General features: G+C 44.3%; 1 protein-coding gene across 1 annotated transcript in view; it reads right to left on the reverse strand.

Moving 5' to 3' along the window:
* Positions 1-24,376, reverse strand: part of LOC120043647 (semaphorin-6D-like) — a 48,488-nt gene that overhangs the window by 19,647 nt on the left and 4,465 nt on the right. The window contains exons 2-17 of the mRNA XM_038988199.1: positions 17,499-17,675; positions 16,282-16,454; positions 14,189-14,251; positions 13,041-13,142; positions 12,824-12,914; positions 12,550-12,669; positions 12,154-12,242; positions 9,349-9,566; positions 7,404-7,535; positions 4,875-5,030; positions 4,510-4,683; positions 3,664-3,804; positions 3,076-3,153; positions 2,007-2,065; positions 1,366-1,422; positions 502-732 (exon numbers count right to left, since the gene is read on the reverse strand). Of these exons, the coding sequence (XP_038844127.1) occupies positions 502-732; positions 1,366-1,422; positions 2,007-2,065; positions 3,076-3,153; positions 3,664-3,804; positions 4,510-4,683; positions 4,875-5,030; positions 7,404-7,535; positions 9,349-9,566; positions 12,154-12,242; positions 12,550-12,669; positions 12,824-12,914; positions 13,041-13,142; positions 14,189-14,251; positions 16,282-16,454; positions 17,499-17,610 (1,996 nt within the window). The 5' untranslated portion in view covers positions 17,611-17,675. The remainder of the gene's footprint in view (positions 1-501; positions 733-1,365; positions 1,423-2,006; positions 2,066-3,075; positions 3,154-3,663; positions 3,805-4,509; positions 4,684-4,874; positions 5,031-7,403; positions 7,536-9,348; positions 9,567-12,153; positions 12,243-12,549; positions 12,670-12,823; positions 12,915-13,040; positions 13,143-14,188; positions 14,252-16,281; positions 16,455-17,498; positions 17,676-24,376) is intronic.

The raw sequence follows: 24,376 nt of genomic DNA on the forward strand, positions 1-24,376 counted from the left end.
CCCAAAACAAACCTCCAGGCTGTGTAAGTCTATTTGAACAAGGAGAGTGGTGGAGTGCTGCATCAGATGACCTGCCCTCCACAATCACCCGACCTCAACCCAGTTGAGATGGTTTTGAATGAGTTGGACCGCAGAGTGATGGAAAAGCAACCAACAGGTTCCTCATGAAGCTGGTTGAGAGAATGCCAAGAGTGTGCAAAGCTGTCATCAAGGCAAAGGGTGGCTACTTCGAAGAATCTAAAATATAACGATAATAATGTATTTTGATTTGTTTAACACTTTTTTGGTTACTACATGATTCATATGTGTTATTTCATAGTTTTGAAATCTTCACTATTATTCTACAATGTAGAAAATAGTAAAAATAAAGAAAAACCCTTGAATGATTGTGTGTGTCCAGACTTTTGACTGGTACTGTGTGTGTGCTGTAGCAGCTATGGGACAGTCAGGGTTCCATACAGTGTGGTAGCAGCAGTTCTGTCTCTCCCTGCTAGGCCTTACCCTCTAGGCCCCCTGGGAGTGACTCTAGTGAATGGGAGGTGGCCGGGTCATCCTGCTGCACAAACCCTGAGCCATACAGGTCTGGAGAACCAGCCCCAGGCCCCAACCCAGGCCTTTCCCCGGGACCAAGCCCAGGATGGGGGCTCAGGGTGGGGGTGAGTACTGGGGGTACTGGGGGGTGTATGGGCCCACTGGGCTGGTCTGTGAATGACGTAGATGACAACTCCATGTCTGTGGTGACAAACAAACTGTTAACACGGTGCGTAGACATGAGGCCAGCAGGTTGTTAGCTTACATCCTGGTTAGTAGGCAAGGGTTGGTATGTGTACGCACATATGGGTTAGTTTACATAACATAATAGGTTGTATGTTTTATGATAATGCTGTTTGAAAAAATAATAAATTTTCTGATTCAAGAGCTATTTTATTTATCATTACCAGTAATAGAAATACAGTTGTAAGATTCATTTTGTTCAGACAGGATACAGTTTGAAAGGGGAAAAGGGTGAGAGTTGTCTGAGGACGGTCTTTGGTACACAGCAGCGATGATTCCATAGCAGTGATGACGTCAGAGGAGGGAGGGGCGCCGAGTGAGCATGCAGGAAGTAAACAGGAAGTAAAGAGGAAGTGCGTGAGGAAGATGAAGTGAGGAAATGAGTCAGTGTAGCGGTGAGATGGAGATTTCTGACGTGACCCGGTGATGATGTTGTTTGTTGAGATGCTGAAGAAGATAAAAAGGTGTTGAAGAAGAGGAGGTTTGTTAAAAAAGATGAAGGGTGAGCAGCGTTGAAGGAAGGATGGAAGGAGAGAGGGGCTCGGAGCTCAAGGAAAGAAAGAAACCAGCGGAATAAAAGATCCAACTAACCAGAGGTCGGGTCACCAAATGATTTGTAATCTGTCGCTGATGTAGTGGCCAAAAACACTAAAACAATTAAAGGAACAAGAAATCAGTATAAAGGAACCCAAAAGTAGAGTCCCAAAACAAAAAAAGGCCCTGATAACTAAGAGTGTAGTTATTTTTAATCAAATGATAAAAAGCTAAAGGACAGGTTGTCTGAGTAGGCCTATTGCTCCAGGTCTTGTCTGTCTCTAGACCTGAGGAGAGACAGCATGGCCTCTATCCCCTGTTCTAGTTCTATGGTTCAGCCTGGTGTGTCTCCTATAGCAACGCTGTCTTAGTACTGCTACTGGTAGAGCGCGTCTGTTTCTTCCCTCCAAGTAGGTAGCATTAGTTACAGGTGGCCTGGGTGTGTACAATATGTGGATCTATAGTAGAGGTGTATGTTAATACTGAACATAGAACCATGTAGGGAGGGTTACTGATTGGTGTGTTGGTATGGTGTGGTTACTGGTGTTACTGGTAGGGTGTTACTGGTTGGTGTGTTGGTATGGTGTGGTTACTGGTGTTACTGGACGTGTGTTACTGGTTGGTTGTGCAGACTGATGGTGTGTGATAGTGAGAGAGAGCGAGAAAGAGATGGGTTGGTATGAATGGGAGGGGCTCACCATGGCAGTCTCCCAGCTGAACCGTGTTCCCAAACTCTACATCCTGCTCATAACCAGACCTGAAAGAGAGGGAGGAGAGAGAAATTAGAGCAGAGAACCAAACCTCTCTAACCAACAATTCCTTCCGTTATTCATTTTTTTCCTGAACTCTGTAGTATGTACCGTAGCTTAGTACTGTGGTAGTATTGTAATATTTAATACTCACAGGGCTCTAAATGTACATTTTTCATTGGTAGCACTGGTCCTCCCGCCTTTAAAAAAGTTAGGAGCACCAGAAAATCTGATTTTTTAAATGGATTGAGATATAGTCTATATGAAGTCTAGCTGCTCATGTTGTGCCCTAAAAACTCACATGGAACCCTGTAAATACAAGTGTTTATTATAAAAACCTACAATGTTGATACAGACACCTGTCATTGAAATGAAAAAGTAATTTTGTGGAATATACGGTTTCTACATTATGTAAAAGCACTATTTTCCTATTGAGATGCATTACATTGAAAATTGTACACTGTCTCTTTAAGAGCATTTGTGATGAAGCCATGCAGGACATCTCTCATTCAAATCAAATACAATTTTATTGGTCACATACGCATATTTAGCAGATGTTATTGCGGGTGTAGCGAAATGCTTGTGCCATTCATTGTTCCATTCATTAATTGATCATTGATCTCCCGAAGAAGCTATACACTTTCCTTTCTTTCTGTGCCTCCAAAGGTTTGGATATACTGGTAAAGTTACCAGGTTGTTTGCTAGCTAGCTAATGAGCTAACAAACATGACTGAACAAGGTGTAAAACAAATGCGGCCTGCGAATAGTTGTAGAAAGGCCCACGACACGGTTTATGAAATAAATGTAAAATGTGTCCCACCAATCCGTGACCGGAAGAAAAAAATGTTGCTTCAGTAATATGGGTCAGATCTGGGTCAGATCTGGGTCGCACTGGTGCTCCCAAATTAAAAACTCCAGGTCGCACAGCAAAATATTTTGTTGCATATGAGAACAAATTGGTCACACTTTACGGCCCTGAGTATGCATACTATTTAGTATTGTAATACTTGGTACTCACAGAACTCCAGGCAGGATCCTCTCACAGGCTCCATGAGGCATCCAGCCACAGTAGGGGTCCCTGGACGCTATACAAGACCTAGGGGAGAAACACAACACAGGGTTAACACATATCTGTAAATATACAGTTCACCATACAGGGTTAAATAGGCAGCACCAGTTAACCTCTGTCTGGCTGTATATTAACCCGTGTGCTACAGGTTCTCAGTGTTTATGACATGTAGATAGAGAAAAACACATCAATAAACACACAAACCTGTGACCAGGTACAGCATAAAGTAACCTTGGACTGGAGTGTGCGCTTGTTTCTGAATGTGTGTGTATGTGTCCGTGTCCGTGTCCGTGTGTGTGTGTGTGTGTGTGTGTGTGTGTGTGTGTGTGTGTGTGTGTGTGTGTGTTGTGTGTGTGTGTGTGTGTGTGTGTGTGTCTGTCTGTCTGTCTGTCTGTCTGTCTGTCTGTCTGTCTGTCTGTCTGTCTGTCTGTCTGTCTGTCTGTCTGTCTGTCTGTCTGTCTGTCTGTATGTGTGTGTCTGTGTCTGTATGTGTCTGAGTTGGAGTGCACGCTCGTGTGTGTCAGTGTGGGGACTCACTTGTGGCAGTTAGTGTGTCGCTCACAGCGGCTGAGAGGCATGCGAACCACACAGCTAGAGAAAGCTACATACACACTGTGTGTGTCTCTGTCAACATGGAGCGACAAAATATGCCTGTCATCCTCATTGTTAGACAGACACCTGGGAGACAGAGAGAAGAAAAGAGAGGGAAGAGAGGGGTTGGGAGAGGAGAGGGAGTAGGGGAGAGAGAGAAAGGAAGGGTGGTGGAGGGGGGAGACAGAGAGGAGAAAAGAGAGGGAAGAGAGGGGTTGGGAGAGGAGAGGGAGTAGGGGAGAGAGAGAAAGGAAGGGTGGTGGAGGGGGGAGACAGAGAGGAGAGTCATAAATCAGATTACAGGTTACTTGATCAGTTGTTTATCAGAAAGGCATGTCTACGGTTTCACTCTCCAGATGTAATCACAGTGGCACTGTTTAGCCCTGATACCCTTACTGACAGGAGAGAACGAGAGACTGAGAGGAAGACAGAGGAGAGTGAGAGACAGAGGAAGACAGAGGAAGACAGGAGAGAAACAGAGACAGAGGAAGACAGAGGAAAGAGAGAGAGACAGAGGAAGACAGATGAAAGAGAGAGAGACAGGGAAAGACAGAGGAGAGAGAGAGACAGAGGAAGAGAGAGGAGAGTGCGAGAGAGAGAGAGAGAGGAAGAGAGAGGAGAGACAGACAGTGAGAGACACACAGAGAGAAAGAGAAAAACACAGAGTGAGAGATAAGAGACCAAAAAAAGAGAAAGACAGTGAGAGACAGAGACTAAGAGAGAGACGCAAAGAGAGTAAGAGAGAGACTAAGAGAGAGAGACAGTGAGAGACGTGTAGTGAGTGTTCCGTACTTGGCTCTGTTGAACAGGTCGATCTCCTCCAATAGGATGCTGTCGTTTAGGGACAGAGGGGAAGTCTTGGCTAGAACCTTCAGCACCACGCCCGCCTCTGAACCAATGAACAGCACCGTGTAGTTACCATGTGGACCAGCCGCGTTGTCCACCGCCAAGGCTGTCAGCCTGTACCTAGAGAGACAGGGACAAGACAGGAGGACAGTCAGACTTCAGTAGGAATTATCAAGCCAGTTTTTAAAGGCCCTCCGTGCAATCTACAAATGTGCATTTTGATTTTGGGTTTTGTTGATTGTTACCCGGGAATTTAGATCCCACAAGCAACACATGTGTGCATGTGTGTGTGTTTGTCTGTGTGTTCTTACCTGACGCGTGTCTTGGTGAACCAGGGCTCGTCTCCTATGTTAGGCACGGAGGCGTCCATGAGGGGGTGAGACTTGATGAAGAGGAGGGTCTCATCAGGGAACTCTATAGAGGTCTTATAGGACTCAGCCTGGCCATGACCCGAACAGCAGCCTGGCCTGGAGTCATAGGGGTCAGAGAGGGGTCAAAGGTCAACACAGGTCACACATGAGCCCAGCTACCATCACCCTGTAGGGACTAATAATGTTGACTCTATTGAATTGAACTGAGGAGAGGGGTTAGGGTATGAGAGAGGAGCAGATGCCTGTCAGGACAACAAAGAGACGTGCTGCTGTATCACCGTAAACATGAAGTCATAACAGAGGATTAGAATGTGAATTATTTACCACCATAATCAGCAGCTCTGTGGACTTTGTGTGGGGCCAGAGAGCTGAGCTACATGTGTGTGAATACAGGTTAAATATGCAACGCGTCTAATTATCCAGATTAATTATTTACTGCTAATAACCACCAGCTATATGTGTGTGTGTGTGTGTGTGTGTGTGTGTGTGTGTGTGTGTGTGTGTGTGTGTGTGTGTGTGTGTGTGTGTGTGTGTGTGTGTGTGTGTGTGTGTGTGTGTGTGTGTGTGTGTGTGTGTGTGTGTGTGTGTGTGTGTGTGTGTGTGTGTGTGTGTGTGTACATGCGTGTGGTCATAGACCATGTCTCTCTTGTTAAAGAGGGTTTATCTCAATGAGACCAAAACTCAAGGTCATAGTGACAATACAGTCCTGCCCTGCATCATAAACTGAAGGGAGGGTCATGTACCTGTTGTTGTGCAGACTGACATACACTTACTGAGACATACTGGGCTTGGGTCAGGGTTAGAGACTGACATACTGTAGGTATAGTACCTGGGCTTGGGTCAGGGTTAGAGACTGACATACTGTAGGTATAGTACCTGGGCTTGGGTCAGGGTTAGAGACTGACATACTGTAGGTATAGTACCTGGGCTTGGGTCAGGGTTAGAGACTGACATACTGTAGGTATAGTACCTGGGCTTGGGTCAGGGTTAGAGACTGACATACTGTAGGTATAGTACCTGGGCTTGGGTCAGGGTTAGAGACTGACATACTGTAGGTATAGTACCTGGGCTTGGGTCAGGGTTAGAGACTGACATACTGTAGGTATAGTACCTGGGCTTGGGTCAGGGTTAGAGACTGACATACTGTAGCTATAGTACCTGGGCTTGGGTCAGGGTTAGAGACTGACATACTGTAGGTATAGTACCTGGGCTTGGGTCAGGGTTAGAGACTGACATACTGTAGGTATAGTACCTGGGCTTTGGTCAGGGTTAGAGACTGACATACTGTAGGTATAGTACCTGGGCTTGGGTCAGGGTTAGAGACTGACATACTGTAGGTATAGTACCTGGGCTTGGGTCAGGGTTAGAGACTGACATACTGTAGCTATAGTACCTGGGCTTGGGTCAGGGTTAGAGACTGACATACTGTAGGTATAGTACCTGGGCTTGGGTCAGGGTTAGAGACTGACATACTGTAGGTATAGTACATGGGCTTGGGTCAGGGTTAGACACTGACATACTGTAGGTATAGTACATGGGCTTGGGTCAGGATTAGAGACTGACATACTGTAGGTATAGTACCTGGGTTAGGGTAAAGGTACATGTTCATACCTGGGTTAGTGCAAAGGAACAGGTACATACCTGGGTTTGGGTTAGGGAAAAGGTACAGGTACATACCTGGGTTTGGGTTAGGGAAAAGGTACAGGTACATAGCTGGGTTTGGGTTAGGGAAAAGGTACAGGCACATACCTGGGTTTGGGTTAGGGAAAAGGTACAGGTACATACCTGGGTTTGGGTTATGGAAAAGGTGCAGGTACATACCTGGGTTTGGGTTAGGGAAAAGGTGCAGGTACATACCTGGGTTTGGGTTAGGGAAAAGGTACAGGTACATACCTGGGTTTGGGTTAGGGTAAAGGATCAGGTACATACCTGGGTTTGGGTTAGGGTAAAGGATCAGGTACATACCTGGGTTTGGGTTAGGGTAAAGGAACAGGTACATACCTGGGTTTGGGTTAGGGAAAAGGTACAGGTACATACCTGGGTTTGGGTTAGGGAAAAGGTGCAGGTACATACCTGGGTTTAGGTTAGGGAAAAGGTACAGGTACATACCTGGGTTTGGGTTAGGGTAAAGGATCAGGTACATACCTGGGTTTGGGTTAGGGTAAAGGATCAGGTACATACCTGGGTTTGGGTTAGGGTAAAGGAACAGGTACATACCTGGGTTTGGGTTAGGGAAAAGGTACAGGTACATACCTGGGTTTGGGTTAGGGAAAAGGTACAGGTACATACCTGGGTTTGGGTTAGGGAAAAGGTACAGGTACATACCTGGGTTTGGGTTAGGGAAAAGGTACAGGTACATACCTGGGTTTGGGTTAGGGAAAAGGTACAGGTACATACCTGGGTTTGGGTTAGGGTAAAGGAACAGGTACATACCTGGGTTTGGGTTAGGGAAAAGGTACAGGTACATACCTGGGTTTGGGCAGTCTCTCCTCTGGGAAGGCGGTCCAGACAGAGTCAGGTGTTTTCTGTTCTTTAAATCGTCCTCTGAACACCTTCTCTATGTCATCCATGGAGAACGCACACACTGCAGACCCTGGGATACTGAAGAGAGAGGAACACACTGTTACACAACTACTATTAACTATAGCTACTAATATACACACTGCAGACCCTGGGATACTGAAGAGAGAGGAACACACTGTTACACAACTACTATTAACTATAGCTACTAATATACACACTGCAGACCCTGGGATACTGAAGAGAGAGGAACACACTGTTACACAACTACTATTAACTATAGCTACTAATATACACACTGCAGACCCTGGGATACTGAAGAGAGAGGAACACACTGTTACACAACTACTATTAACTATAGCTACTAATATACACACTGCAGACCCTGGGATACTGAAGAGAGAGGAACACACTGTTACACAACTACTATTAACTATAGCTACTAATATACACACTGCAGACCCTGGGATACTGAAGAGAGAGGAACACACTGTTACACAACTACTATTAACTATAGCTACTAATATACACACTGCAGACCCTGTGATACTGAAGAGAGAGGAACACACTGTTACACAACTACTATTAACTATAGCTACTAATATACACACTGCAGACCATGGGATACTGAAGAGAGAGGAACACACTGTTACACAACTACTATTAACTATAGCTACTAATATACACACTGCAGACCCTGGGATACTGAAGAGAGAGGAACACACTGTTACACAACTACTATTAACTATAGCTACTAATATACACACTGCAGACCCTGGGATACTGAAGAGAGAGGAACACACTGTTACACAACTACTATTAACTATAGCTACTAATATACGCACTGCAGACCCTGTGATACTGAAGAGAGAGAAACACACTGTTACACAACTACTATTAACTATAGCTACTAATATACACACTGCAGACCCTGTGATACTGAAGAGAGAGGAACACACTGTTACATAACTACTATTAACTATAGCTACTAATATACGCACTGCAGACCCTGTGATACTGAAGAGAGAGGAACACACTGTTACACAACTACTATTAACTATAGCTACTAATATACACACTGCAGACCCTGGGATACTGAAGAGAGAGGAACACACTGTTACACAACTACTATTAACTATAGCTACTAATATACACACTGCAGACCCTGGGATACTGAAGAGAGAGGAACACACTGTTACACAACTACTATTAACTATAGCTACTAATATACGCACTGCAGACCCTGTGATACTGAAGAGAGAGAAACACACTGTTACACAACTACTATTAACTATAGCTACTAATATACGCACTGCAGACCCTGTGATACTGAAGAGAGAGGAACACACTGTTACACAACTACTATTAACTATAGCTACTAATATACACACTGCAGACCCTGGGATACTGAAGAGAGAGGAACACACTGTTACACAACTACTATTAACTATAGCTACTAATATACACACTGCAGACCCTGGGATACTGAAGAGAGAGGAACACACTGTTACACAACTACTATTAACTATAGCTACTAATATACACACTGCAGACCCTGGGATACTGAAGAGAGAGGAACACACTGTTACACAACTACTATTAACTATAGCTACTAATATACACACTGCAGACCCTGGGATACTGAAGAGAGAGGAACACAACCACACACTGTTACACAACTACTATTAACTAGATATGGAGAAAATACACACAACAAGAGATTCACAATAACAACACATATGTTACACCAATATTACAGAGTCTACCCCAAATGGCACCCTATTCCCGTATAGTGAACCACTTTGACTAGGGACCATAGGGCTCTAGTCAAAGTGGTTCACTATACGGGAATAGGGTGCCATTTGGGATGCAGCCTCAGTGTGTCCATCCTTACCTGTTCATCTGTGTAGTGAAGACTCCCACCACAGAAGGAACTCCGTTGATGTTGATGATGTCAGTGATGGACTGTAGAACATCGAAGTAGAAGAACGATTCTCCAGGAACAGAACAGTTGAGTCTGGCCTTGACGAAGGACGTCCAGTGTTTCTCCAACACACGCTGGGACCCGCCTACGTCGTTCTTACAGATACGAGCCACTCTGGAGTAGACGGCCTGGAAAGGAAATGGGGAGCAGGGGGAGAGAGACTCTGCAATCAGCATCACTAAAACACTTCCACCCTCTGAATAAGACATCTGCCTCATCCTGTGGCCTCACAGTGTGACGCACACTGACGCATACACAAGCACACGCGCGGCGGGCGCACACACATGCTTATCCAGGACCCTGTGTCAGAGAGGACATTTGTTTGAAGCTCCGACTGAACAAACGCCTCACACTCACACCTCTTAACCCTAAACCTGATTCACACACACCTCTTAACTCAGTCTGATTAACCTTGAACTAGAACAGAGCTGGGCTATAGGACTGGGCTATATGATAGGGACTGGGCTATAGGACTGGGCTTTATGATAGGGGCTAGGCTATATGATAGGAGCTATAGGACTGGGCTATATGATAGGGGCTAGGCTATATGATAGGGACTGGGCTATATGATAGGGGCTGGGCTATAGGACTGGGCTATATGATAGGGGCTAGGCTATATGATAGGGACTGGGCTATAGGACTGGGCTATATGATAGGGGCTAGGCTATATGATAGGGACTGGGCTATAGGACTGGGCTATATGATAGGGGCTAGGCTATATGATAGGAGCTATAGGACTGGGCTATAGGACGGTGCTATATGATAGGGGCTGGGCTATAGGACCGGGCTATAGGACGGTGCTATATGATAGGGACTGGGCTATATGATAGGGGCTATAGGACAGTGCTATATGATAGGGACTGGGCTATAGGACTGGGACTGGGCTATAGGACGGGCTATTTGATAGGGACTAGGCTATAGGACTGGGCTATAGGATGGTGCTATAAGACGGGGCTATATGATAGGGACTGGCTATAGGACTGGAATTGGGCTATAGTACGGGGCTATATGATAGGGACTGGGCTATATGATAGGGACTGGGCTATAGGACTGGGACTGGGCTATAGGACAGGCTATATGATGGGGACTGGGCTATAGGACTGGGCTACAGGATGGTGCTATAAGACGGGGCTATATGATAGGGATTGGGCTATAGGACTGAAATTGGGCTATAGGACGGGGCTATATGGTAGGGACTGGGGTATAGGACGGGACTGGGCTATAGGACGGGGCTATATGATAGGGACTGGGCTAGATCTTTGGGCTAGAGCTCTGGGTGTTGGACTGTTGGCCTGTGGGGGACTAGGGCTAGGGCTCTGGGTGTTGGAGTGTTGGGCTGTTGGGGACTAGGGAGCGGGTTCTGGGTGTTTGGCTGTGGGGGGACAAGGGATAGAACTCTGGGTGTTTGGCTGTGGGGGACTAGGGCTAGAGCTCTGGGTGTTGGACTGTGGGGGACAAGGGCTAGAGCTCTGGGTGTTGGACTGTGGGGGACTAGGGCTAGAGCTCTGGGTGTTGGACTGTGGGGGCCTAGGGCTAGAGCTCTGGGTGTTGGACTGTGGGGGACTACGGCTAGAGCTCTGGGTGTTGGACTGTGGGGGACTAGGGCTAGAGCTCTGGTTGTTGGACTGTGGGGGACTAGGGCTAGAGCTCTGGGTGTTGGACTGTGGGGGACTAGGGCTAGAGCTCTGGGTGTTGGACTGTGGGGGACTAGGGTTAGAGCTCTGGGTGTTGGACTGTGGGGGACTAGGGCTAGAGCTCTGGGTGTTGGACTGTGGGGGACTAGGGCTAGAGCTCTGGGTGTTGGACTGTGGGGGACTAGGGCTAGAGCTCTGGGTGTTGGACTGTGGGGGACTAGGGCTAGAGCTCTGGGTGTTGGACTGTGGGGGACTAGGGCTAGAGCTCTGGGTGTTGGACTGTGGGGGACTAGGGCTAGAGCTCTGGGTGTTGGACTGTGGGGGACTAGGGCTAGAGCTCTGGGTGTTGGACTGTGGGGGACTAGGGCTAGAGCTCTGGGTGTTGGACTGTGGGGGACTAGGGCTAGAGCTCTGGGTGTTGGACTGTGGGGGACTAGGGCTAGAGCTCTTGTGGTTTAAATGAAGCGTGTGAAGCAGTCAGCAGAAACAGCTTTTATAATTGACCAGTGCAAAGCTCCATCTGCCCAGGCGTCATCCCAGGCCCATCAGCATCGACACATACACACACAGGAACACACACAAACACACATCCCAGCATTAGTAGCGCTAAAATATTTATCAGCCCGCGGTTTCAGCCTGGCCGCCCATTCTCAGAATGATGCATCATGGGTAAATATGAGGCCTGCGGTGGCTAAAGCATGCAGAAAACATCCATTACCACCAAGGGTGTGTGTGTGTGTGTGTGTGTGTGTGTGTGTGTGTGTGTGTGTGTGTGTGTGCGTGTGTGTGAATCCTCTCCATGGGTAAAGGGTTTACATGTAAAGTAAACCCTTTAGTCACTACCAAACTACACTTTACACATTCTGCTGTACTCAGCACTTTTCTACAACACTATCTGTTGTCTGGTAATATAGTGTTTACTATTTATAATACATAAATATTTATAATACACAATGTTGTCTAGTAAACTGTGTGTGTGTGTGTGTGTGTGTGTGTGTGTGTGTGTGTGTGTGTGTGTGTGTGTGTGTGTGTGTGTGTGTGTGTGTGTGTGTGTGTGTGTGTGTGTGTGTGTGTGTGTTACCTTGCCCAAGTTGTTGTGTTCTGCTGCGATCTCTCTGTAGAAGTAGTAGACATAGTTCCCATAATCCACTGCATGCAGGAAATGGGGCTCTGGAAGAGAGAGGGGACAGAGGTTTTGTGTTGTCACGTCTCTTTTTTCTACTTCTACCTCTGTCTATACATAACTACCTCTGTCCTCCCTTCAACTCTGTCTCTCTCTGTTCTCCTCCCCTCTCCCTCCTTCCCCACTTCTCTCTCTCTCTCTCTCTCTCCATCCATCCTGAATATTTCAGTGTTCCTGTAACAGCTGCGTGTAAAAGAGTTGACCTAGATAGTGTGACAGAACAGAGCTACAGGACGTCTTCGCAGGACAGGGACATGGACAGCGTCTGCGGTCACCACACACTGCTGTGTTTACCTTTCAGCCATTTGGAGTCGTATTTGATAGTCCTGAGGGCCGAGCCGTCACCCATACTACGGTAGATCACTGCGTCGCTCGCCAGGAAGTCAGCAACCGTCGCCGAGTACAGCTTCCCGTCTGAAACAACACACACACACACAGGTCAGACAAACACATTCCATTCTGTCATACTGGACATGTAGATCTAACACCCTGGTTCAAACTGTTTGTTTGCAGACTGACTTATGAACCCTAGTTGCTATGGCCACAGTGTGTGTGTGTGTGGTCATACCAGCGAACAGAGCGACGTTGGTCTGCTTGGCGTCAAACGGGCATCGTGCCAGTCCGCTGATTTCCTCCCCGTCAAACTCCAGGTTATCCAGCTACACACACAGACACACATGCACGCCGTTAACAAAGACACAGACGGCATAGTAAACAATAGGTGCTTATGGAGGCAGAGCAGGAGGGAGAGAGAACGTTTCTCACACACCCTGCTGTTGTCTTACCCTGTAGTAACGGCACATGGGGTTGAAGCCGTTTGTTCCACAGATGAACACCAGGTCATCATTTCTGGGAACCAGAACCTTGATGTAGTTATGACACTCATCCTGGAGGAGGGGAGAGAGAGAGAGAGGAGATCATATTATAAACCGCTTAGCCAGTAGCTATAATGGTCGCTATAGCCAGTAACTATAATGGTCGCTATGGCCAGTAGCTATAATGGTCTCTATAGCCAGTAGCTATAATGGTCGCTATAGCCAGTAGCTATAATGGCAGGTATAGCCAGTAGCTATAATGGTCGCTATAGCCAGTAGCTATAATGGTCGCTATAGCCAGTAGCTATAATGGTCGCTATAGCCAGTAGCTATAATGGTCGCTATAGCCAGTAGCTATAATGGCAGGTATAGCCAGTAGCTATAATGGCAGGTATAGCCAGTAGCTATAATGGTCGCCATAGCCAGTAGCTATGATGGTCGCTATAGCCAGTAGCTATAATGGCAGGTATAGCCAGTAGCTATAATGGCAGGTATAGCCAGTAGCTATAATGGTCGCTATAGCCAGTAGCTATAATATCAGGTATAGCCAGTAGCTATAATGGCAGGTATAGCCAGTAGCTATAATGGTCGCTATAGCCAGTAGCTATAATGGTCGCTATAATGGTCACTATAGCCAGTAGCTATAATGGCAGGTATAGCCAGTAGCTATAATGGCAGGTATAGCCAGTAGCTATAAAGGCAGGTATAGCCAGTAGCTATAATGGTCGCTATAGCCAGTAGCTATAATGGCAGGTATAGCCAGTAGCTATAATGGCAGGTATAGCCAGTAGCTATAATGGTCGCTATAGCCAGTAGCTATAATGGCAGGTATAGCCAGTAGCTATAATGGTCGCTATAGCCAGTAGCTATAATGGTCGCTATAGCCAGTAGCTATATTGATCGCTATAGCCAGTAGCTATAATGGCAGGTATAGCCAGTAGCTATAATGGTTGCTATAGCCAATAGCTATAATGGCAGGTATAGCCAGTAGCTATAATGATAAGACATTATGAGGTGAGAGGTAAAGCCGAGAGTAGAGAGTCTATAGTAGTCAGTAGAAAGGCAGTGTATAGTAATTATAGAAACATGGTATATTAGTAAGTATAGTAAAGTCTTACTCTGTGTTTCCCCTTCATGGCACAGTTCTTTCTGTCTGCCTCGCCTGACCTCCATGTTAACTTCTGTAAACATCAACACACACACACACACACACACACACACACACACACACACACACACACACACACACACACACACACACACACACACACACACACACACACACACATTCATTCAGGCAAGCACAAACATACACAATTCAGCATTTGGGATTTCCCACACTGGACAACTTTTTACAGCTGTTGATAAGTCATTGATAACAATCTGCGAAAAAAATGTCATGTCATTACATGAAGATGTAATGGGGGATCATAGCTATATTCAATCAAATTCACGAGTTGATTTAAAAACCTATGTTTAACCTTTTATCATGATTGGCGTCCTGACGGATTAGTCCAAAATCGTGTTACATAAAAAATTACTTTTCTGTCCTTGCATTTATGGCAGTGTAAGTTATCGTTATATCATATACTGTATTAAGCAGTAATCAGTTCAATTAGACATTGAACTTTAACCCTGTAAGATTCCTGGATCTAGCTGTTGGACAGTTTTTTTTGTATAGAGATCTCAGAAATGCAGTGTAATCATTTCTTGTCTCCTTATGTTACGGGGTGGAAACTGTTTTTATGGGCACACAAATCCAAAATAATGTATGTGATTGCAAAAGTTAATGCTTCTAACCGAAAGAGTCACCTTACCTTGATACTTAAAACCTGAATTGATACTGTCATTAACATGGTTCTTCAATAATTATGCTTAATACTTGTTGGATGCGTATTTGGTGTCCAGCTGATTAGTTACGCCGTGATATTTTCACACATCATCATCTGATCCAGGAAGGAATCTTCTGAATGACAGTCAAGTGCTGAACGAACAGCTGTTGTGATAGCGCATGTGATGCAACAACAGCCCGAGTGCTGGACAAAATAATATTTTGGTGTCTGGTGAAGAGTTGTTCCTGGATCCACGATGGATCTAATATCCCTTGTGAATTGATGCTGATCATCTGTTGTTGCCTGCCTGCTTTACAGCAGGGTCTCGTTAGATTTAACAGAGAAAACTTTTACGTAATGAGTTCATGTTTTCATATGTTTTTGTGCCTCCGATTGAACATGGAGTCTACTGTGTGCAGCTGTGCGCAACGCCAATGCTCTTCCTATGAATTATTCTGGATATAATGACAACAAATTACACAGCCTAGTGGGCTTATTGACATTATGATCTGGTAATGAAATAACGTGACAAATAAATGTTTTCCCCCTCCATGTTATACCTTCATTTTTAAACAATACAAGGGGCTTGAAGTAGCCTACTTGAAATTACATTTGGAGCTCAGAAATTCAAGAACTGGAATAGGCCTACCTTGAAAATCAGACATTTCCTCAATTTGGTGCTTGAAAAGTATTTTTAATTATTGTAGCCCATTTATAAGTTCTCCTGCTCCCTTATAATTATCTGTGATTTTATTTTTGATCCGTTTTTGTGAGAGATGTGGCCACAGTTTCCCACCGCTTCAATGGAATTCAATTGAAGGCTGTTGCAGTACTCTGTTGGTATGTTGCAGTACTCTGTTGGTATGTTGCAGTACTCTGTTGGTATGTTGCAGTACTCTGTTGGTATGTTGCAGTACTCTGTTGGTATGTTGCAGTACTCTGTTGGTAAAACTATGTGCAGTTATTATGAAGACATCTGTTGGCTTCCCATACAAAGTCTTCCATTAAAAAGGGAACCTGTTTTTTGGTCACTTTCTCATTATTAAACCAGGGATGGTGAGATTAATGCTACCGTTATTCATGGCTGTATTATGTATCCCTGCGTCAACCACATAGGCTACAGAAACATTCCCATGTATGCATCCAATCTATTTCATCTGTGAAAAACATTTTTATTTTAGTTTCAAACCACTTTGAAATGTTGATCCCAATGTCACACATTGGCCCCATTATTTATAGAAAGAACCATTTCCACTCTCATTTATAGCCTGTTAATTATGTGATTGATGAGATCGTTTTTTCTACAGACGACTTGTGTGTAACTCAGTGAGTAACTTGTGGTTAGACAGACAGACAGACTCAAAGACAGACAGACTTACCCTGTAGGGAATGATCTCATTCCTGTAGGATTCTCGGAGACTCACAAGATACACCTGGTCTCTGCCAGCGATGAACAGCGTATCCTGTATCTTGGTCATCAGTTGGAAGTCCAGTCTGTGCTGTGACTCGTTCCCCGATGGACGACCTCGGAATACTGGGTACTGCCGCGAGACTGAAACACACATACACACGTTAATTAGAGATCACATACATCTAAGCTTTCAGAGTGCTACACACACACACACACTGGCTCTGAGGGCCACACACTATCAATCAGGTTATTGATTAAGCGTAAACATGTTGTGTGTTACAGCTTTATAGAAATCTCTCAGTAGTGTAATTCAGGCTGCTGATACAGCACGGTGGTGTATGTGTGTGTGTGTGGACATGTTTAACTATACTTGTGGGGACCAGAAGTCCACTCAGGAATAGTAAACGAACAGAATTGTGACCAACTGGGGACATTTTGTTGGTCCCCACAAGGTCAAATGCTATTTCTAGGGGATTTAGGGTTAAGGTTTAGGGTTAGGAGCTAGGTTTAGTTTAGGTTTTCAGGTTACAGTTAGGGTTAAGGTAAGGGCTAGTTTTTGGGTTAGTGTTAGGGAAAAATAGGATTTTGAATGGGACTGAATTGTGCGTCCCCACAAGATTAGTTATACAAGACTGTGAGTGAGAGAGAGAGAGAGAGAGAGAGAGAGAGAGAGAGAGAGAGAGAGAGAGAGAGAGAGAGAGAGAGAGAGAGAGAGAGAGAGAGAGAGAGAGAGAGAGAGAGAGAGAGAGTTATGGTAGGCCAGGTCAGCAGTCTTTGTATTCCCTGTGTACATCACAGAGGAAGGGAATCTAGTTAATGCCTGAGCTGACGATGGACAGAATTGATTTTATACAGGGCATACTATGTCTGATCAGTCAGCACGAAGACCTTATAGTACACCATCAATACACTATTCACTGATACACATTACATTACCATGAAGACCTTATAGTACACCATCAATACACTATTCACTGATACACATTACATTACCATGAAGACCTTATAGTACACCATCAATACACTATTCACTGATACATGCAGGACAATGGGACACATAATTCATGACAACAGGGTGCAGCATAAAAGTTGATTGGAAATGAAATTGTACTGAGACATGATGCTGCTGTCTTGTGAGTGAGACTAACCTGAGTGTGTGTGTACGTGCAGCGTGTGTGTACTCACAGTGTGCATCGACAATGTCCAGGGGTATACTGTCCTCTGGGAAGCTGGCAGACAGGGTGTGTGTGGCTGTAGCTAGCAGTATGCTGAGCAGAAGGCCTGCTCTCCAAACCATGACTGTTGCTGCTTTTGGTCTGAGACCACTCCTTCCTGCCTGGTTCTCACCCAACAAGATGTTACCTGGAAACACAGAGACGATCACTCATGAAATACAGAAATACTAATTCTAAATCGCCAAAGAAAATTATATTTTTCTCTGTCATTTTCTGTAATTGCTCTCTATATCTCTCACACACACACACACACACAGTCCATTTCTCTCTCATTCTCTCTCTCTGAACCCCTTTTACATGTAAACTGTTTTACCAGGGACTATTGTACCCAGGTCTATTGTAGATCACATGACTGACTGTTTAGTGGTTTCAAGTTGAGATCATTTATGACATGAGCAGTACCTCGGACGGCCTGTTCAGCTAGTGTGTGTGTGTGTGTGTGTGTGTGTGTGTGTGTGTGTGTGTGTGTGTGTGTGTGTGTGTGTGTGTGTGTGTGTGTGTGTGTGAGAGAGTGGCAGCAGCCCTTTAGAGACGGCGTGTGTGCATATTAATGAACGTCCAGTCAAATATTTATAAGACAAACAAATTATTCATGTGGACAGTCTGAATGGATATACACAATTTACCACTAGACACACACACACACACGCACACACGGGGATGGATTAGCCAGCAGCACACTGAGACACACACACACACACTAAAGTGTGCACACAAACAGAGTATCCCAGAGTACCACTGATGAGCACGTCATCTCTTTGCGCACACGCACGCACACACGGCCACACACACAAACCAGTATTGACACGCTTTCAATTAGCCCAAGGTCCACCTGCTTCAGAGCAGAGCTAGCTGGCAGCAGCCGGTGTGTCTGTCTGGCCAGCCCATTAGTATCTGATTGATCCAGTCAGGATGTATGCCTCACTAGGCTTATATACATGTTCACCTATATGAACTATTATACTAACTACAGCAGCCTCTATAGGTTAACACACCACAGCAGTTTACCTATGGAGCATTATATTATATCTTTAGATCTAAGGAATATTAGATGTCATCGTTAGAGCAGCACAGATGTCCAATGAGAATGAGGATGTCTGCGGGGGGATCGGATGGAACAATCAACACACTGCAGGCTAAATCTACTCTCCCTGTCTAATACTGTTAGCTGGCTGAATACACACAGCCTTAGATCTATGGTATCTATGTGGCTGTTAAAGTGGCCTGAGGAGGGTTATATCACTGTGGTGATGACAGAGACAGAGAGACAGAGAGACAGAGAGAGTCAAACCAAGCAGTATGACTGGCAGTGATGCATCACCAGCCACTATGGAGGTACGCATGCACTACTGCTGGGAGGAACCAGCCCAGTGCCAGCTGGCAGAGCAGATCTGCTCTTCTCTTTAATTAGTGGTTTTAGTGGAGAAATTAGAGTTCTGATGTTTCACCAATCAGAGCAGAAAGATCCCTCTGATGATCTAACACACATTGATGAGGCTGGCTACAGGATATCCTATATACAAATGATTCACTGATCCATACCGAACAATTCATATAATCTATATAGAACGATTCACAGATCTATACCGAACGATTCACTGATCTGCAACTGTCAGCAATTTCATCCCTCACCCTAATCAGTGGAGAAGAGGAATTGATACAGTGGAGAAAGAGAGAAAAGTAAAGACAACTACATGGGGACATGCTGCTTTAGCTACTTAAAGGGGTAATGTGAGATATTGGCAATTAAGACCTTTTTCTACTTACCCAGAGTCAGATGAGCTCATGGGTACAATCGGTATGTCTCTGCATGCAGTTTGAAGGAAGTTGAAGGTACAGTGCCTTCAGAAACTATCCACAACCCTTGACTTTTTCCAAATGTTGTTGTGTTACAAAGTGGGATTAAAATGGATTTAATTGTCTTTTCTTTTCTTTTTCAATGATCTACACAAAATACTCTGTGATGACAAAATGGAAGAAAATTCAACAACAAAAAAATCTATATATGTAAAATAAACCACTAAGTAAGTATTCAACCCCCTAAGTTAATACATGTTAGAATCCCATTTGGCAGTGATTACAGGTCTGAGTCTTCCAGGGTAAATCTCTAAGAGCTTTGCTCACCTGGATTCTACAATATTTGCCCATTATTCTTTAAAAATTATCAAGTTGGTTCTTGATCATTGCTAGACAGATATTTTCAAGTTTTGCCATAGATTTTCAAGCCGATTTAAGTCAAAACTGTAACTAGGTCACTTAGCAACATTCAATGTCATCTTGGTAAGCGACTCCAGTGTATATTTGGCCTTGTGTTTTAGGTTGTTGTCCTGCTAAAAGGTGAATTTGTCTCCCAGTGTCTGTTGGAAAACAGACTGAATCAAGTTTTCCTCTTTGATTTTGCCGGTGCTTAGCTCTATTCCATTAATTTTTAACCTAAAAAACTCCTTAGTCCTTGCCGATGACAAGCATACCCATAACATGATGCAGCCACCACCATGCTTAAAAATATGAAGAGTGGTACTTAGTGATGTGTTGGATTTGCTCCAAACATAACGCTTTGTATTCAGGACAAAACGTTTATTTCTTTGCCAATTTCTTTGCAGTATTATTTTAAGTGCCTTACTGCCTATTCTGTACAGGCTTCCTTCTTTTCACTCTATCATTTATGTTAGTATTGTGGAGTAACTACAATGTTGTTGATCCATCCTCCGTTATCTCATTTTACAGACATTTTAAACACTTTAACTGTTTTAAAGTCACCATTGGCCTCATGGTGAAATCCCTGAGCAGTTTCCTTCCCTGGTCTTTGTGGTTGAATCTGTGCTTGAAAATCACTGCTCGACTGAGGGACCTTACATATAATTGTATGCAGGTGCGCATCTTTCACTGGGGACGGGGGGAACATGTCCCCTCCACATTTTGAAATTGCATTTTTGTCCCCGTTTTATCATTGGAATGTGATCCAAAAAGGAGGCAACGGTGTGCTCTAGGACCGTGTGGACGCCTCTGAGCTGTCAGGTAGGCTGTTTGGAGTGTTTACCCGAATGGATAAAAAAACATTTAAAAAAACCCAAGTTATGTCCCCCCACTTCTAAAACCAAAGGCGCGCCCCTGATTGTATGTGTGGGGTACAGAGATGGGGTAGTCATTTAAACACTATTACTGCACACAGAGTGAGTCCATGCAACTTATTATGTGACTTGTTGAGCACATTTTTACTCTTGAACTTATTTAGGCTTGTCATAACAAAAGAGTTGAATACTTATTGACTCAAGACATTTCAGCTTTTCAGTTTGAATTAATTTGTAAACATTTCTAAAATCATAACTCCACTTTGACGTTATGGGGTATTTATTGTGTGGAGATCAGTGACACCAAATCTCAAATTAACACATTTTAAATTCAGGATGTTACACAACAAAATGTGGAAAAAGTTGAGGGCTGTGAATACTTTCTGAATGCCCTGTAGATTCACCAGTCATTGCTAACTAGCATTAGCGCAATGACTGGAAGTCTACCAGAACAGCTAGCATGCTATCTTAATTGCCCAAATCTGGCAATATCCCCGCTGCTGCTGTTACTCTCCCTACAATTCAGACCTTCAAATCAATTCCAAAAAGTTGTCCTAGAGAAAACGTCTCGTTTTCCAAATTATTCTCGAGACAACAACTGATAATTAAATATCTAAGAAGAAAAAAATGAATACAGATACAATCAATAAAGTATAAACCCTGGGAAAATGATATGAACATTATAGAGCATTACTATACTGCCTCAGGGCTGCCTCAAGATACAACAAGGCTCCTTTCACAGGTTAATCATTTATTCACAGGTAAATCATTAATCTCCCTTGTTAAGGATAATTGTATTTATTTTCCTTTCTTTCTAACGCTCTCCTTTTCTCCCTTCCTTCATTCCCTATCCTTTCTCTTTTTCTGTCTCTTTCTTTTCTTTCAAGACTCTCTCTCTCTGTTATTGTGGAACACTTGGGCTGTAACTTCCCATGATGCCTAGCGGTGGAGTAGCAGTTGTTCCTGGGCAGCTCTAATGTAAAACAGAACAGAGAGGGAGAGGAAGGGGAGACATGGAGGGGTCAGCCTGCTAAAATTACCCTCAATCTGAGGCCAACCTAGCATGTTCCCTATTCACTATCCTATTCCTACCCTGCAGAGTGTTTGTGTGTGTGTGTGGAGGGGGGCTCGACAGGCCCTGAGACGCAGGAATAGAGCTAGTCACGCAACTCTGTCCTGTTCAGTCTTCCCCCTCCTTCTCTCTCTGTCTGTTATTACAGGCTTTTCAGTATCCTACAATCACTCTCCTACTGCTGATGTTGTTGGCTCAGACTCCCGCTGTTTAAACACCAAGACGAGGGTGTGTGTGTAAGTATAGTGTGTGTGTATGTGTGTGGCGGGGGTTGTTGGCTGGGTGTTTGTTATTGGCAGGATCTGCACCAAGTTGCCTTATGAAGCTTGTTCTAGTTGCAGTGTTTCAATCACAGAACCTGACCAACACCTATATTGTGGTAACGTTGTAAGTAGCACAAGGTTAACAAAGAACTTACAGACTGGGAGCAGCAATCAGTGTGGACTTCCTCTCTCTGCATATATTATTATTTAACCTTTATTTAACTAGGCAAGTCAGTTAAGAACAAATTCTTATTTTCAATGACGGCCTAGGAACAGTCGGTTAACTGCCTTGTTCAGGGGCAGAACGACAGATTTGTACCTTGTCAGCTCAGGGATTCGAACTTGCAACCTTTCGGTTACTAATCCAACACTCTAACCACTAGGCTACGCTGCCGCCCGGGTATATATATCAGTACCTGTCAAAAGTTTAAAAACACCCACTCATTCAAGAGTTTTTCTTTATTTGTTTTACTATTTTCTACATTGTATAATAATAGTGAAGACATCAGAACTATGAAATATCACATGTGGAATCATGTAGTAACCAAATAAGTGTTAAAAAAAGAAGTATATTTTATATTTGAGATTCTTCAAAGTAGCCACTCTTTGCCTTGATGACAACTTTGCACACTCTCGGCATTCTGCCAACCAGATTCATGAGGTAGTCACCTGGAATGCATTTCAATTAACAGGTGTGCCTTGTTCAAAGTGAATTTGTGGAATTTATTTTCTTGTTAATGTGTTTGAGCCGATCAGTTGTGTTGTGACAAGATAGGGGTGGTATACAGATGATTGCCCTATTTGGTAAAGACCAAGTCCATATTTATGGCAAGAACAACTTAAATAAGCAAAGAGAAACTAGAGTCCATCATTACTTTAAGACATGAAGGTCAGTCAATCCGGAAAATTTCAAGAACTTTGAAAGTTTCTTCAAGTGCAGTTGCAAAAACCATCAAGCGCTATGATGAAACTGGCTCTCATGAGGACCGCCACAGGAATGGAAGACCCAGAGTTACCTCTGCTGCAGAGGATAAGTTCATTAGAGTTACCAGCCTCAGAAATTGCAGCCCAAATAAATGCTTCACAGAGTTCAACTAACAGACACATCTCAACATCAACCGTTCAGAGGAGACTATGTGAATCAGGCCTTCATGGTCGAATTGCTGCAAAGAAACCACTACTAAAGGACACCAATAATAAGAAGAGACTTGCTTGGGCCAAGAAACACAAGCAATGGACATTCGACCGGTGGAAATCTGTCCTTTGGTCTGATGAGTCCAAATTTGAGATTTTTGGTTCCAACCACCGTGTTTTTATGAGACACAGAGTAGGTGAACGGATGATCTCCGCGTGTGTGGTTCCCACCGTGAAGCATGGAGGAGGAGATGTGATGATGTGATGGTGCTTTGGTGGTGACACTGTCTGTGATTTATTTAGAATTCAAGACACACTTAACCAGCATGGCTACCACAGAATTCTGCAGTGATATGCCATCCCATCTGGTTTGCTCTTAGTGGGACTATCATTTGTTTTTCAACAGGATAATGACCCAACACACTTCCAGGCTATTTGCGCTATTTGACCAAGAAGGAGAGTGATGGAGTGCTGCATCAGGTGACCTGCCCTCCACAATCACCCAACCTCAACCCAATTGAGATAGTTTGGGATGAGTTGGACAGCAGAGTGAAGGAAACAAGTGCTCAGCATATATGTGAACTCCTTCAAGACTGTTGGAAAAGCATTCCAGGTGAAGCTAGTTGAGGGAATGTCAAGAGTGCGCAAAGCTTTCCTCAAGGCAAAAGGTGGCTACTTTGCTAATATATATTTTCATTTGTTTAACACTTTTTTGGTTACTACATGATACCATATGTGTTATTTCATAGTTTTGATGTCTTCACTATTATTCTACAATGTAGAAAATAGTAAAATTAAAGAAAATCCATGGAATGAGTAGGTGTGTCCAAACTTTTGACTGGTACTGTATATTTAGTCCCGCTTCTGTGATTGTTGGACATACTGTATGTATAGTTATTTCTCTCTCGTTTTCTCTGTCCATGTCCATCCATCTTTCTATTCTCTCTCTCTCTCTCTCCCTCCCCTCCTTCTCTCTTTCTATTCTCTCTCTCCCTCCCCTCCCGCGGTTCCCATTCTGCCTGTAGAAACAACACCAGAGCAGTCTCCTCTCCTGCAGGTCAGTACAACTGGGGCTGTGGAGGAATTGGCCCAATCAAGTGTGGTACACAATAAGACTGCAGTAATGTAACCCCCATGACCCCACCCTGTGTGTTGTTGTAAATACCCTCCATCAGTGTGACCAGGGTGAATAGAACACCACTGAACAATAGATGCCGCGCCAGGGACAACTCTGTTAGTCACCCAGCCCTATGTTACACGCACGCACGCACGCACGCACGCACGCACG

This window comes from Salvelinus namaycush, unplaced genomic scaffold (assembly GCF_016432855.1).
Source record: "Salvelinus namaycush isolate Seneca unplaced genomic scaffold, SaNama_1.0 Scaffold986, whole genome shotgun sequence".
Lineage (NCBI taxonomy): Eukaryota > Metazoa > Chordata > Actinopteri > Salmoniformes > Salmonidae > Salvelinus > Salvelinus namaycush.